The sequence below is a fragment of the Denticeps clupeoides genome, chromosome 2, assembly GCF_900700375.1.
Source record: "Denticeps clupeoides chromosome 2, fDenClu1.1, whole genome shotgun sequence".
NCBI classification, from domain to species: domain Eukaryota; kingdom Metazoa; phylum Chordata; class Actinopteri; order Clupeiformes; family Denticipitidae; genus Denticeps; species Denticeps clupeoides.
This window is the reverse complement of record NC_041708.1, coordinates 3,282,078-3,296,890: the sequence shown is the minus strand read 5'-3', so window position 1 is coordinate 3,296,890 and position 14,813 is coordinate 3,282,078. Positions and strand designations below refer to the sequence as shown.

General features: G+C 47.0%; 1 protein-coding gene across 1 annotated transcript; it reads right to left on the bottom strand.

Annotated features, from left to right (window-relative positions):
• grb7 (growth factor receptor bound protein 7) lies at positions 1-14,662 on the bottom strand. The gene is made up of 15 exons (XM_028969666.1): positions 14,537-14,662; positions 12,213-12,344; positions 11,616-11,754; positions 7,372-7,528; positions 6,918-7,039; positions 6,764-6,838; positions 4,832-4,969; positions 4,420-4,530; positions 4,229-4,321; positions 3,961-4,041; positions 3,596-3,715; positions 2,751-2,808; positions 1,636-1,723; positions 938-1,031; positions 1-757 (listed from the first exon to the last, which is right to left on the bottom strand). The coding sequence occupies exons 2-15, from the start codon at positions 12,338-12,340 to the stop codon at positions 611-613; spliced, it is 1,551 nt and encodes a 516-aa protein (XP_028825499.1). The 5' UTR covers positions 12,341-12,344; positions 14,537-14,662; the 3' UTR covers positions 1-610.
• Between the last annotated feature and the right edge of the window lie 151 nt (positions 14,663-14,813).

Genomic DNA, 14,813 nt, shown 5'->3' with positions numbered 1-14,813 from the left:
TCAAAACAATGAGATTTTTATTTATCCGTCTTCTAAAACATCAAAGTCAGCATACAGGAGAGTTATAAAAAAATATAATGCTACATTAAACATGAACTGGCCATTTAGATTTTTTTTTTTTAATAGTTCACCATTATTGTGTCATCCTTTTAAATCAAAACAAGAAAATGCAAACATAAATAAGACAACAACATGGAGTCAAGAACAGTAAACATATTTCGCCTCATAATCATTTCTCTCACATGACAAAAATTCAAAGCTCTGTGCAAAGAACAAAAACAACAACAGCGACCCCTTGTGGCACAAAACAACCTCCTCAGAGAATGAAACAGGCAGTGAACAGCACGAACAGCCACCTGTCTGCGAGTGGCAAACGACAAAATAAATTAGATTCCGTTTTTTGTATTTAATAACACAGGCCTTTTGAAGAAGGGGCCATTTTTGTTTTAAAGCCAACGTTGTAATTTCAACTGGTCCTGGACCAGCAACCACACCTTTGGCATCACACCCTGCCCGACTGAAACGGATGGGTGGGGTCTAGAAGGGACCTCTATAAGGAAAAGGGGCATAGGTGGAGAGAATTGGCTGGATTCCGGCTGGGGGTCAGAGGTCAGAGTGCAACGCGGACGCACGGGTGTTTGAGACGCACCGGCAGGATGCCGCGGTTGATCTGATGGAACTCGACCAGCTGCAGCAAGTCGATGAACAGCGTCTCGCCGTCGTCCATGGTGTAGTACTTCCTGCCTGCTTCTTCACACTGACACACACACACACACACACACACACACACACAGTAATCAAATATATAACAACTATACTCTAAAAACAGAGTATAACAGAGACACACACACACTCTCACTGCATACAGAGACATATTTTAGACATTTTACACAAGAATGGCCTGTAGAACAACACTAATGCAGCAGAACTCACTCACAGGAATGAGAAGGTAGTGCTTGGTCTTGAGTTTGTAGCACAGCGAGAGGACGAAGCACTGGGCATGCTGCTGACTCTCGCGGATCAGGAACATCCTGCAGAGGAGAAGCGGTAAAGAGGGCATTCAAGATGGAAATTGAACGGATTGTCATTGTGTTACACTACAGCACTGCACACGGTGACACAGCGAAACGTGTCCTCTGCTTTCAACCCATCGCCCATGACAGGCGCCCGGGGAGCAGAGTGGGGGGACGGTGCTTTGATCAAGGGGACCTTGATCAGCGGCACCTTGGCGGGTCAGGATTTTGACCCACAAACTTACAATTGAGTGACAGCGGTTGGCTTGCGGTTAAGGAAGTGGGCCTGTAATCAGAAGGGTGTCGGTTCGCATGTTGACTCATAAATAATAAATGACTGAAATCACAGACATTGTGTTTTTGCTTGAATTTAATCTTTTAAAGAGGCGTGATGCATAACGCCACGTAACGCCGTCTCATTATGTTCCTGTAATGCCCTCGTGTCTGTGTCCACTCCATGCAGCCATTTCCTTTCATTCAACTGCCAACAGATTCATTTGGTTCATTACAGGTTCGTAGGCGTTGTTCTAATTGTCGTAAGTGTACATTTTTGAAAAATGCGTATTAACGTGTCTTCTGAGACAAAAGACATGGCTGAAGGACGAACAGTTGGCCGACCCACCCGTCCACCTGTCCCTGTTCCTCGATGAGCCTCTGGGCTTCGCAGCGGGACACCCTGCCATGGAACCACGGCTGAGTCTGGTGCACAGCTGAGGACACACACACACAGACAAAAACAATTTACAAAGATTACTGTCTTTGTCACAGTTTAAACCGGCCACTGGGGACGTGTGTGATCGTGCAGTTCGTGGTGACAGTCCCAAGCCCAGGAAAATGGGGAGGGTCCCATCAGAAAGGGCGCCCGGCGTTATGGTGACCCCTAACGGGAGAAGCCGAAAGGAGACCCAAACACACACACACACACACACACTGTCTGCGTCACAGCCTTAAACATTAAAACCAACATTAAAACCACCTTTATTGCATCTATGCATGTGCACCAGAAAAAAGGGTCCCATGTCGGCTGGTAACCAAGACCACCGCGTTACGGAGTCCTGATCAATACAGCCACCCCTCGCCTGAGTGTCCGGTCTGAATGGTTTTAATGTCTTGACTGAACTCTACTCTCACACTTGTAGTTCACACTTTTGCGCAGAAAGACAGGCGCTGAGGCCTTAATGCAGCCGCAGTGTCTTTCCCGCCGTTATATATTTTATTCACGAGCTTTCGGTTCCTAAAAGAAATGTCATTCCCCGTGGGAGCTGCTATAAAACAGACGTCACGTGACCAGAGCTGATCTACATTTATCAGCATTCACAGTTACATTAATTCAGTGCTTTGTAATAGAGACCTCAGGCAGATACACGTTATTGGATGAAATATTGCAGGAAACCTGCATGGGAAATAAATAAAATATTAAGACATGGGCAAGGCTGTCATGCTGCAATTTTCTGCATGCATGTAAAGAATGAGATTCGATTATCTGCACAACGACCCTGCCTTGGTGAGCCGTGTTATTGTCAGGCGTTACACGGCCGTGTGTTTACTGGAGAATGAATTAATTACAGGCTCAATTGAAGCCGCTCCAAACAAGAGGGAACTCGAGTCGGCCTGTAGCGATCAGCAAATAAGACTCGCTGCCGCCTTCTGCGCGCATTAGCTCTGGGAATATGCACGCCTATGCGTGTGCGTGTGTGCGTGTGTGTGTGTGTACTTGTAAGAAAAAAAGAGACTCACAGGACGGCCTCGAAGCCTGGGGGCCGCTCACCAAGCTATAGCGCAGTGCTTCTCTCTTCTGCCACAAAAGACACAACAAACACAAGCTACATATCCGTTATCTGCTCATGTGTACATGTGTACAGGTGGGAGTGGCCTAGTGGGTAACACACTCGTATATGAACCAGAAGACCCAGGTTCAAACCCCGCTTACTACCATTGTGTCCCTGAGCAAGACACTTAACCCTAAGTGTCTCCAGGGGGGGACTGTCCCTACTGATTGTAAGTCGCTCTGGATAAGGGCGTCTGGTAAATGCTGTAAATGTAAATGTAGGGTAAATGCGCGGTGTCAAACGAGGTTTCGGCTGAATCATGTGCATTCTAAACAGCCAAAACATTCCAATATGGGAAATGTGCCGCAACCACAGCTAATTTAAATAAAAAGGAATGTGTGTCACTTTTGTCACTGAACTTACTGTGCTGCTTGTTTGCACCTTTTGTATAAATGTAATGTTCAGTGTTACTCAATGTTGCACCGGGGCCGAGGGGAAACCTTGTCTTATCACACTTTGTATCAATATATATTGATAACCGATTACTTATACAGATAACAATAATATGACATTGGTGTATTAAAGCGATGAAACATTTTAATGGCTGTTTTATCTGTTCAGTACAGGAAATTTAGACAGATTTAGACTCCACAAGGGGGCAAAATAAAATCTATGGGCTTTGCATACTAAATCCTATTTGCATGTTCATAATCACGATGAAGATGTTTGCTGGTAATTAACTGCAATTTTCCAAAAATTTCCAAATTTTTAGACATTAATAACAGACATTAACACATATTCTCTCTCTCTCACCCTCCAGGCCTGTCCCTCCTCCTCTTCGGCGTTCTCTGCTTCTTTCGGGTTCTGGATGACACGCCCGCCGCTCTTCCCGGTGAAATCCATGGCGACCAGAGAATCGTCGCCCCCCCGCAGCTGCCACGCCAATGTGAGCATTAATACGAGCCGCGTTCTATGCAAATTAGCCTAACAGACCAGAGCAAATCATAACTAATCAATCATTAATCAAATTAATTAAACTCCTCACTACGGTTCATGGCTCAGGCAACAAACTGTGGAAAATCACCCCAAAGACACGGGAGGGTTTTTTTTTGATGCACCTCTTTTGCATTTAAATATAGGATCCGAGGTTTTATCAGGGCAGAATGAGGATAATGTACCTTAGCATCACGCCGCGATGGGGCCTGCTGCCGCAAGGTTGACTGGGACAGCTGATAATTACACTGCAGCTGTTTTCCATACTGAACACACACACACACACACACAGCCATGGGAAATAGACATATTTAATCACTACCGAGCCATTAAACAGCGATCAAGCCAAAATGATACACTAAGCACAGCGAAATTCTTACAGAGAAACTGACATCCAGACAGAGAGAGAGAGAATGGAGGAAGATGGTGGAGAGTTCTGATGTAATTTCTTACCTTGAAGAGTCTAAATGCTGAAATCCAACAGGTTCTGCTTTCATCACCCTCTGCACAGAGCAGCTTTAATTCCCGAGCATTACCTCTGCTGGGCTGCACACACACACACACACACACACACACACACTACTTAAACCTTCTCCATTATTGCTAGGGTCTTCATGTTGGTGGTGTTCGGTGGAGGTGGTTACCTTCACACAGAAGGTATGTTCTCCCGGTGCATTATACAGTTTTCGGCCATTGGTGACGGTGTAAATATTCAGATCCGCCAGGTCTGCTACATAATTCAGGTGTCGAGGCTCCTGTGGTGCCACATTTATGAATATGCAATATGCAATATGTAAGATTTTTGTCACCACTTGATGGAATGCCAATTCCATCAAGTAGGCGGCAGAATTGCTCCAGAAAGCTTGGTGCTACAAAAAAAGCTACATTAAAGCTTTAAAAGTGGCATTACGAGACAAAATCACTGCTCGCTGGTTATCATGCTACCTAAAAGTTGCCATATTTCAATCATTTATTTGCAACGAACTCATTTAACACATTTTTGGAAAAAAAAAATGAACGTTATAAACCAAATCACTGCTGGGTCAGAGTTCAGACCTTGGAGGAGCCCTTGTTTGAGCAGTAGAGTCCAGAGCGTCTGAGGAAGAAATACACCCGCTTCCAGGTTTTCCGACCTGGATCCCTCACATGCAAGAAGCCCTGGATTTCGGGACAGGTCCCAGACTGCAGCAGGTTCTGCAACAGAGAGGAAGAGAAGATGGGAGGAAAAAAAAAATGCAGAAATGAACTGGAAAGAAAAAAAAAAAACAAAAGCCACAACGCCTAAATTAGGTCATGACACCACAAAACAGATTCATTTTAAACAGATTCCGGTGTATATATTTCCGCTGAAGAATCATTATTCTAATTACAATCATATATTTTCTCTGCCACTTTTATTGTGATTGCAGGAATATTCACCCACTTTTCAATATTTTCCATGAATAGTAATTAACTGTTACGACCGATTGTTCTGTTGTATTGCCACACCACCTGCACACAACAAAAGGTGTGCTAAAGCAATTATAAATTAAAAATTATGTTCACCTATGAAACAAGGTTTATTTCAGGTTCAACTTTTGCATAAAGACCATTGCATTACAGTGCATTAATATAGCCATTGCCGTTGACCATATACTTTCATAATTTCCTAAAAATATTATTGTACTCAACTGTATCTCACTGTATTTGTTGCTTCTTTCACAAAAAAGGATTTGCAAAAATGAATGATATTTACCAATGTGGCTTTTTTTTTTAGCTATACTTCTTGTTTGTAACTTGGTTGTTATAACTACAATGGAGCTCATGGAATTAGAACCTGGCTTGTTACTGTAGCGCAAATTGTAACGTTATAGTAATGCACCTGAACACAGGGTTTTGCGAATTTCTTTATTTATCAGTAGCATTTATTTATGAATGCACTATACACATTTATGTTGTGAAATTCCATTGGAAATTTCACTCCATCCACGTTGGAGACTGTAGGAATCGATCTCCAATGTTATCCATTCTGATTATGGTGCACTGTTGGTAGCTGCTTGTCCCAAGTATGGAATGGATGTCGTTTATGCCTGTCGTACATTACAAATAAGAAAAAAAAGTCACAATTTGTTCTCACAAGCTGTGTATTGTAATGCATGACAAGTTCTGTACAATTGAACTGATGTACATTAATGAGCAACTTACAGTGAGTAGTGTCAAGTGGCATGAACATCCTGGTAAAGGTGCAAATACAGGTCTTCGCAGGCAGCTCAGTACCAGTTCCACCGGGACTGGTTTGTGATGCGAAAGAGAGTGACGTGAAACAAAAATGCTGTGAACTAAGGTAATCCTTTTCGTTAGGTTTCGATCCTTTCTCCCTGGTTGTTTTTGGGTGAGGTGTTGTTGTACGTGTTTGTAAGAATGGAGACGATTTCAGTGATTTTTCCTGTGTATTGTCAGTACATATGAACCTGTTTTGCTCATGTCTTCCCAGTCGTTCTGATTACCATTAAACATTATTTGCACTTCCATTTACCTCCAATCTTAATCCATGAACCTCTTTTATTGCAGGAATATTTACCCACGTTGGAATATTTTCCATGAAAGCTATTAAACTGTTACATTTATTACACTTTAACATACAGTGAGGCCGTGCAGTTATAAGCAATAAAGCTGCTTGACTGATTGTTGTATACATGGAGAAGTTCCCTTTTATTTCGTTATTTTTGCTTGTGCCCTGGGTGAAAACATCTTGGTTCGAGTCTAAGGCAGGGTTTCCCACCCGCCTGCCATCCTCAGCACATTTTTCCAGAATAAAAACATTCCGGTGGCGCGCCGCTATCCTGGGGGGTATCCCGCAAAGCAAGGTTGTCATGTCATGCAACGTGTTTTGGCCTCCGCCGACCCTTAAGGTTTACAGAAAGAACGCCCCCCTTGTATCGTCACACTGGACTTTTAGACATTGGCTTACTGTTCAGGACTGATGAATTCCAGAACAATCCATCTCACCTGGATGAGTTCTGAAGAAGTCATTCCTTTCGTACCATCAGCGCTGTCAGAAATCATGTGTTCCGGGAAGAATTTCTAAAAGGGGAGGGGAACATTAACAAAATCCCACAGACCAGTTCATAATCTAAACAAAAATTTAAAAAAAAGCTCATACCATTGGTTTTTTGAAGAACTCGTATTTGGCATAGTTCTTCCGGAACAGGAGTTTTGTGTCACCCTCTGGTGGCCAGGAGGACTGAACATCCGCCACTATCTCATGGTCCTCCAGGCATCGCTCTTCAAAAAAAAAAAAAAGTGTAACGCCACAGTGTATTCATTCTGCCATTAACAATGAAAGTTCATATACAGTAATGTCTATGTTTCACATACAGAGAACAAAGCAGCACTAGAAAATGTGCTCCTTTTGGAAAAAATAATTCAGCTTTTTTAGCACTTATTTCATAAGCCGAACATAATCACACTACAACAACTCAGCAGGTTAGCAAGACACAAATGAAAACACTGAGGAATTTCATTAAATCCACATTTGTGCATGCCTGTTACTGATAGAGCTATGTACAAAGGTGTGTGTTTGTGTGTGTGTGTGTGTGGTGTGTAGCAAGCATTACCCAAGCCCAGGTGGGCGTGAAATTCAATGAGGGCCCAGTTCTCCTGATCGCTGCAGTGCGCCGTCTCAACGAGCATGTGACACACGTCCCGCGCCGTCGCCCCCGGTGACACAGACAAGGACCGGCCCTGTGTGTCCTCTCCAAACACCCTCACTGTCTTAAACACATTGGGAGGGGCGCAAGCAACACACATCAAACTCATCATAAAGAATGACAAGTTGTGACGTTTTGACAAACATACACACAACACTGACGCCACGCATTGGCTCACCTGCTGTTTGGACCCCAATACTGCAATTATACTACAACGTAAACCCCACTTCGGTTTTCATTCCTTTCAGAGAGCACAGTAACAATTATGCAATAAACCTGTCCACCATCGCGCCGCACAGATAAATAAATGACACTTTTATAGCGCACGGACGCAGGCGCACGAACGCTGCCGGCTGGGCCAGGCGGAGAGGAGCGATAAATCCCGGCCGGCCTTGCGGCGGCCTCCCCCGTCACCACCTGCCTGCCGACTGCTCCCGGGTCTGCGGAAGGCCGGGGGGGCCGCGGGCGGGAGGAATGCGGTGAACGAAGCGTTAATCTGGCCTGGCGGCCCTCTTCGCACATCGCAGCGCGCTGTAAAGCGGTCGGCGTGCACGGGGGCTTGCGTAACCCACGTGCTGTCGCGTTACATCATTTGGCATGCCACAGCCAAATGCCTTTTGGGCAGGGGGGGGACGGGGGGGGGGGGGGGGGGGGGGGGGGGGGGGGGGGGGCGGTATGTTCCGGCTCCTTCCTCTCACCTGTGCATTCAGCGCGGGGCCGTTCGCGGCAATGTGGCCGCAAGATCGCTTTATATCGTGATGCAGCGCAGCACACGGTGACACAACAAAATGTGTCCTCCGCTTTTAGCCAATCACCCTGTGGTGTCCTCCGGTGCTCTGCTCAGCGGCACCTTGGCAGTTCGGGGATTCGAAGCAGTTCGGGGATTCTGATTACGGGGCCGCTTCCTTAACCCCTAGGCCACCACTGGCCCCGACCAGAGCGGCTTACAATAAAAATGTATAACACCAGTGATCTATGTCGTGCATACGGCTTGTCAGCCAGTTTTAAGTATAATATAAAGTGAGTATAAAGTGAAGTGATTGTCACACGGTGCACACAGCAAACTTTGTCCTCTGCATTTAACCCATCACCCTGAGTGAGCAGTGGGCAGCCAAGACAGGCGCCCGGGGAGCAGTGTGTGGGCACCTTGGCGGATCGGGATTCAAACCGGCAACCTTCTGATTAACCGCTAGGCCGCCACTGCCCCACATCAGGGGGTTTCTGGCCAGTAAAGTCAGGCATGTCCCCAGTAAAGTTTCTCTTTGGTATCTGTAGTATCGGGATCTGTTTAATTTATTCTAAAATGTCCCCCTATTTCATTCCCAGTCATTAGTGTGGGTGGAAGACAGAAAAAGAAAGATGAAAACGTGTTTCTGTCCAGAGCAAACTGAAAGCAAAACCGCAAGCAATGCGTGAAAACAAGTCTCATACAATGTCACACAGTGTGTGTGTGTGTGTGTGTGTGTGTGTGTGTGTGTGTGTGTGTGAAATGTAAAGGGATTGGTTGTACAATTCTATTTACGAATTCCATGTTACAAACAAAGAACAATGAATGTCAGCAGAGTCAGGAACCCAAAAAAAAAAAAAGATGGGAGGCGACCCGAGTTCACGTCTCGGCGTGCTGACGCACCGTCTGCTCCTTGCCACCCAAACCAGTAGGACCAGAACGCACGACCCGTCAATTAAACAGCCCAGACGTGTTCTGCCCCTGCCGGAGAAACGAAGCCTTGAACTGCTGGGACGTCTTCGCCTTGGCGTCCGCGCGTCCGAGGAGGAAATCCCGTCTCTTCCGACGAAGACTCCAATTTCCTCCCTTTATCTCCGAGCAGTTAGTGGAGGAGGACCGGGGTTATTGCTTTCTACAAGTCACTGTTCGACTTTAAAGAAAATGCCCCGGGGGAAGAATACCGACGACAGGTTGCGGAGAGGGCTGCTGGTTCGCATTAGACGGTGTCCAGGACGGGTGTCCCAGACCCTTCAGCCTTGGTTATTGTGCTGTGCGGTATGATAATAAGCTGTGAAATGAAACAAAAGAGCACGACGCCTTTTTGGACGTTCAAAAGTTTCAACACGCCCAGGGCACGATCTCCAAACTGGTTTATAAAGCGCGACGCTACGCACGAAGCGTGGGGCTCGTCCGCGCGTGTACAGGCCAACGCATCGTAAACGTGAAAACCTAGAAAGAACCACAATCTTCTTCCTCATTCTGGATGATTTAAGCCTGCGCCTGACAATGCGTCACATGCCCGACAATCATTAATCACTCATAACCTTAACTTCTTTTAGCAATTTCGCCGCGCGCCACTTAGCATGTAGCGCTGTGCTTAGCACCAGTAAGCAAAAAAAACAAAAAAAGTGTCTTTCATTGTCTGAATATTTTACGGAACAAAACTTAAGTCTCAAAACTAGCAGATAGGACTAATGATGTGATGGGGACACACAAAGCATCGAAAATAAAGGCAGTCGTCAAAGCAATTAGCGCTTTCTGTGTTACGTCCCTGGACATACGCTCCGACATGTTTTGTGTCCCTGTCTCTTTTAGGTTGACTTTATGGGGGGAGTTGAAGCCTACCAGCTCCATCTACCATCTGCCCATTGGTCAGCTCCACCTATATAAAGTGACTTCCGCTAGGCCCTTACTCTTTCGGGAGGTCCCCAGGGTCCGCTAGGCCCTTACTCTTTCGGGAGGTCCCCAGGGTCCGCTAGGCCCTTACTCTTTCGGGAGGTCCCCAGGGTCCGCTAGGCCCTTACTCTTTCGGGAGGTCCCCAGGGTCCGCTAGGCCCTTACTCCTTCGGGAGGTCCCCAGGGTCCGCTAGGCCCTTACTCCTTCGGGAGGTCCCCAGGGTCCGCTAGGCCCTTACTCCTTCGGGAGGTCCCCAGGGTCCGCTAGGCCCTTACTCTTTTGGGAGGTCCCCAGGGTCCGCTAGGCCCTTACTCCTTCGGGAGGTCCCCAGGGTCCACGGAGATCTGCAAGGAGCTCCGTTGGGGATTTCATTTGTGTGTGTTGTTGCTTTGTGTGATAGAGCCCTTTGTTGTTAGCCTGTTAGCTTTCTGTGAGTTTATGCGCCCTTTTTGTTAACATTTGTGCATGTTTGAGTTGTCCCCGCTGGACCACCCCATGCTTTAGGCTGTTCTGATGCTGGTTAGCTGTTTTATTGTCCATCTTAGCTCACTGCTTTGTTTGGTTGTGTATGCAACAGTGGACGTCCTCCTCTCCACGCCCTTGTCACGTTTCTTAACCCCTAGACTTTGGAACGTGACATCCTATGATGATAGCATTCACCAATTGGCTTCTCTAAACCACTTTAAGTTGGTTTTCGTTGCTACGTTGAGCACTGCTCTTCCTTCACTCATGATGACAATCCTTCAATGTCAATCCTTCACGATGACACCAGCGTGAAGAGCAGACACGGAGGTACTCCGAACAATCAAGATTCATCAAACAGGAACTTCACTTTGATGCCAAGCGTCTGTTGTTAAAAATGAAGGCTGGGTTAAGAATTTCTTGAGACGAACGCCGCCCGCCTCACACCGCCACGCCCCCGTCTTAGAGGTGAAGTTACACTTTAATTAGAGGGTACACTTGGCGAATAGGTTAACTCACATCCTCACACGCTTTGTCCTTTTCTCTCTCTGAAACTTCAATCTGGCATTCAAGTCCAAAAAAGAACAGCATTTCAACGCTTTTAGTGGAACCGCAGACTATTTTATTTGCAGCCTTTTTGCGGTTTACTTGTATAAAGACAAGTGATCAGGCAACGAATAAATTTCCCCATTACGTATTTTTGGCTAAATATAGCAGCAAAAAAAAAAAAAAAAAAAAAAAATGCGGCAAGTTTCTTCTGATATGAACATGCCCAGCCGAGTCCTTTGTTCCCTGGAAACTGTCGCCCTGACGGCGCAGCCATGTGCTCACGAGTTCACGGCGAGGCCACGCCAATCATCGCGCTTCACGATGGGTGAAAAGGGCTAAAGGTAACGTAATAAAAGTGTTTTTCGTCGTTGGGTCTTGTTAGCTGTACAACATAATTACACATTGCCGCTAATCAAATCTTCCCATGACAGCACCGCCGCTGGCAACTGTCAATCACAGGACAATGGCTCAGGTGCACTAAACAAAAACAGAAAGAAAAAAAAAAAAAGTGCTTACTTGTTTAGCGTTTTCAGACGCGACGCCTTTCCCCACCAGGGAACCAATCGGAACAGGGGAGTGGGCGGGGCTACAGAGCTCTGGAAATGGATTGGGTATGTATGGGACCGATGAAGCCTTTGACTCCTCCCTTTTGGAACTAAAATGACAAAATGTTGAAATAAATGAACAGCATCGATCACATCAATCATCACATATAGACCCAGACACTGTCCGGGGGGGGACTGTCCCTTTACTAAGTCGCTTGTAAGTGGCTCTGGAGAAGGCCGTGTGATAAATGCTGCATATGTAAATAAGTGTAAATGCATGCCATAGCCCGAAACATAATGTGCTAAGAAAATGTGGTCAGCACTATAAAACGTCGCTTCGATATGTAATACAGAACCCCCCCCCCCAGGTTATAATATTTTAATGTCCTAAACAATGCACAAGGGCAACCTTTTTTTGTACGTTCAAACCCCACTTACTACCATTGTGTCCCTGAGCAAGACACTTAACCCTAAGTTGCTCCAGGGGGGGACTGTCCCTGTAACTACTGACTGTAAGTCGCTCTGGATGAGGGTGTCTGATAAATGCTGTAAATGTAAGAGTGCTCACTTGCTGGCTGGGATGCTCTGTGGTAGAGAGTGGCGTATCAGTGGGGCGAGAGACAGCGTGGAGCCCCTGGACAGGTCCTCCGCAGAAGCCGCATCAAAGCGCTCCGGCCAGGGCCCGCCGACCTCCATTATGCTGCAGAGGGGGACAGAGCTTTTGGTTGGTTGGTTAGAGAACGATGTCACGGCGCTGCTGATGTTGCGGGACGGTTCCCTCAAGGTTCACTAGAACATCGCTCAAAGCATCAGGCTGCCTCTGCTGGCTCATCGCCGTCCCGTCGTGCAGCCTGGGGTATAATTATGGGACCCACCCTGACCCATGTTGACCCAGCACTCTGCCGACAGGGAACGTCCCACAGGACGTCCTGCACTTTCGGGAGATTCTGGAGCCCGGCTGCCCGGGCCATCACAGTTGGTGAGGTGGTAGTAGCCTAGTGGATAACACACTCGCCTATGAACCAGAAGACCCAGGTTCAAATCCCACTTACTACCATCGTGTCCCTGAGCAAGACACTTAACCCTAAGTTGCTCCAGGGGGGGACATGTCCCTGTAACTACTGATTGGAAGTCGCTCTGGATAAGGGCGTAACTGTAAATGTGAGGTCCGCGTTGGTCAGGTCGCTCTCAACTTCGAGGACAAGGTGTTCCCGTGCCGCCCACTGCCAGGTGACACCGTAACAGGGTCATCGCTGCTCGAGTACGGCATAAGGAGCGTAGACGCCGCCACGCGAGTGCAAATCCCTGACCGAGCCGGGGTCACCGCGGCACCTGCAACAGGGACCTGGACGTGTTCTCTGGCCTCCCGAACGGGCCACGCCTTGTTTGTTGTTAACCGGGTATTTAGTTACCCGTGGAAACGCCGTGAACCAGGAACCTGTTAACGGACCATCACCACCGGAGCAAACACATGACACACGGGCTCGGATTACAGTTTTATTTCAAACGTAGTGAAAGAGGGGAAGAAAAAAATAAAAAAAAGCACGATGACGTAGGGTTGGCACGGACCTGAAAGAAACGGATAGCCGGGATTAGGTGAACGAGATGAGGTAACTACTTTTGTTTGTGCACGGCAAAGGGTGCGGGTGCGAATGGCAGCACTGTGAGACTTTATCTGGCCGCCACATAAAGGCCCTTTATTCTCAGCGAGAGTCAGGCAAAAAAATAAAAACATTATTTAACGTGACATTTAACCACATTAACACATTTTCACAATATCGGCAACAGGAAGGAGTTGAATTTTCATTCACAGCCGTGCGGTTCGAATACAGAATCATCACCAGGAGTTAAGTGCTGGGAACCAGGTCCTGTTCAGCACCGGCACAGTGAATCATTGCGACGAATGGAGACATCTTCGGCGGAAAGGGGCGATATTGAGAAATCCGGTGACGTGCTGTCAAAGACGGGGCCTGGCGAAGCCCGTGGAGACATACTGTACGTGATCTTGGGCTATAGAAGAATGAAATAATGAGCTGTGCTCGTCAAGCGAGATAAAGGCATCCATTCCATGCTTTTCTCTTCCTTGACGTTCAAATTAGGCCGGATTCATGCACACTGCTCAAAAGTTCAGGCCCGTTCAGAAACGGGCCAGAATGTTGTTCTGGTGGAAACAGAAGACCACAGACTCCAGGGTTCGAACCCCGCTTACTACCATCGTGTCCCCGAGCAGGACACTGAATCCAGAGAGTGTCCAGGGGTACTGTCCCCGTCACTACTGGACGAGGGCATCAGATAAATGGCTGGAAATGTCTGTGAATGATGGAATGTCTGAAATTTATACTTGAGTACCTGAAGTCTGACACTTTAAAAGCTTAATTCATTATTTAAGTAAGCAAAAACAAAGAACATTATTTCAAAGTTTGCCGGCGACTGTTTGAAACCTGGAATTTAATGGGGAGAAAAAAACAATGCGATTTCTAAACGACCCTACACGCACAGTACCGGGAACAATCTTTAATTGCAATAATTATCCGAATCAATTATCGCACCGAAAACGGACGCGCGTTTTATTCTCTCCCAGCTGAAGAGAATCCGTGTTCTTGTCGTGTCGATCGGGTTTAAAACGGAGGTCGATTGTTGTTTTGACGCTTGAATTTAAAAAAAAAAAAAAAAAAAAAAGGACTGGTCCCCCGGTCACGTGATGGGTCGCAGGTATTTATCGGGTTATAAATATATATAAAAAAAAGAACACACGCGTAAACACTGCCATGAACATACTAGTGATATTATCATTAATAAGATCACCATCGGAGCGCTCGCCAGTTCGGCTTCCATAGAAAAGTTCGTTTAGCGCGAGCGAATTAAAAATACTTTTTAAGAACGGATTTTCACCTCCGCCGTCCTACCTGGACCGCCGAACCGCCTCCGCATGCCCAGTTCCGGCCGGCGAGGCGGACCACGAACCACGAGGTTCTCCGGCGGGTCACTTCTCGTCTTCTCCGCGACCCGCCGACAAGGTGTCGCAAGCCGGCGGCCACGCCCGTGGGCGGAGCCGCCACGCCCCCGCGACAGGTACGGCCCACACCTGGCAGACGCCCACTTCCGCCGGCTGGCCGCGCCGGAAGTTCTGCGGAATAATAATCGACCCGTCGCGCTCCGCGGAACCGGT

Bases quoted from the DNA above. Each gene is read 5' to 3' on its own strand.
- grb7 (XM_028969666.1), bottom strand. From the start codon at position 12,340: ATGGAGGTCGGCGGGCCCTGGCCGGAGCGCTTTGATGCGGCTTCTGCG. The intron at 7,040-7,371 runs GTAATGCTTGCT...TTTTTTTTGAAG, and splicing joins TCACGCCCACCTGGGCTTGG to AGCGATGCCTGGAGGACCAT. The intron at 758-937 runs GTGAGTGAGTTC...TGTGTGTGTCAG, and splicing joins AGCACTACCTTCTCATTCCT to TGTGAAGAAGCAGGCAGGAA.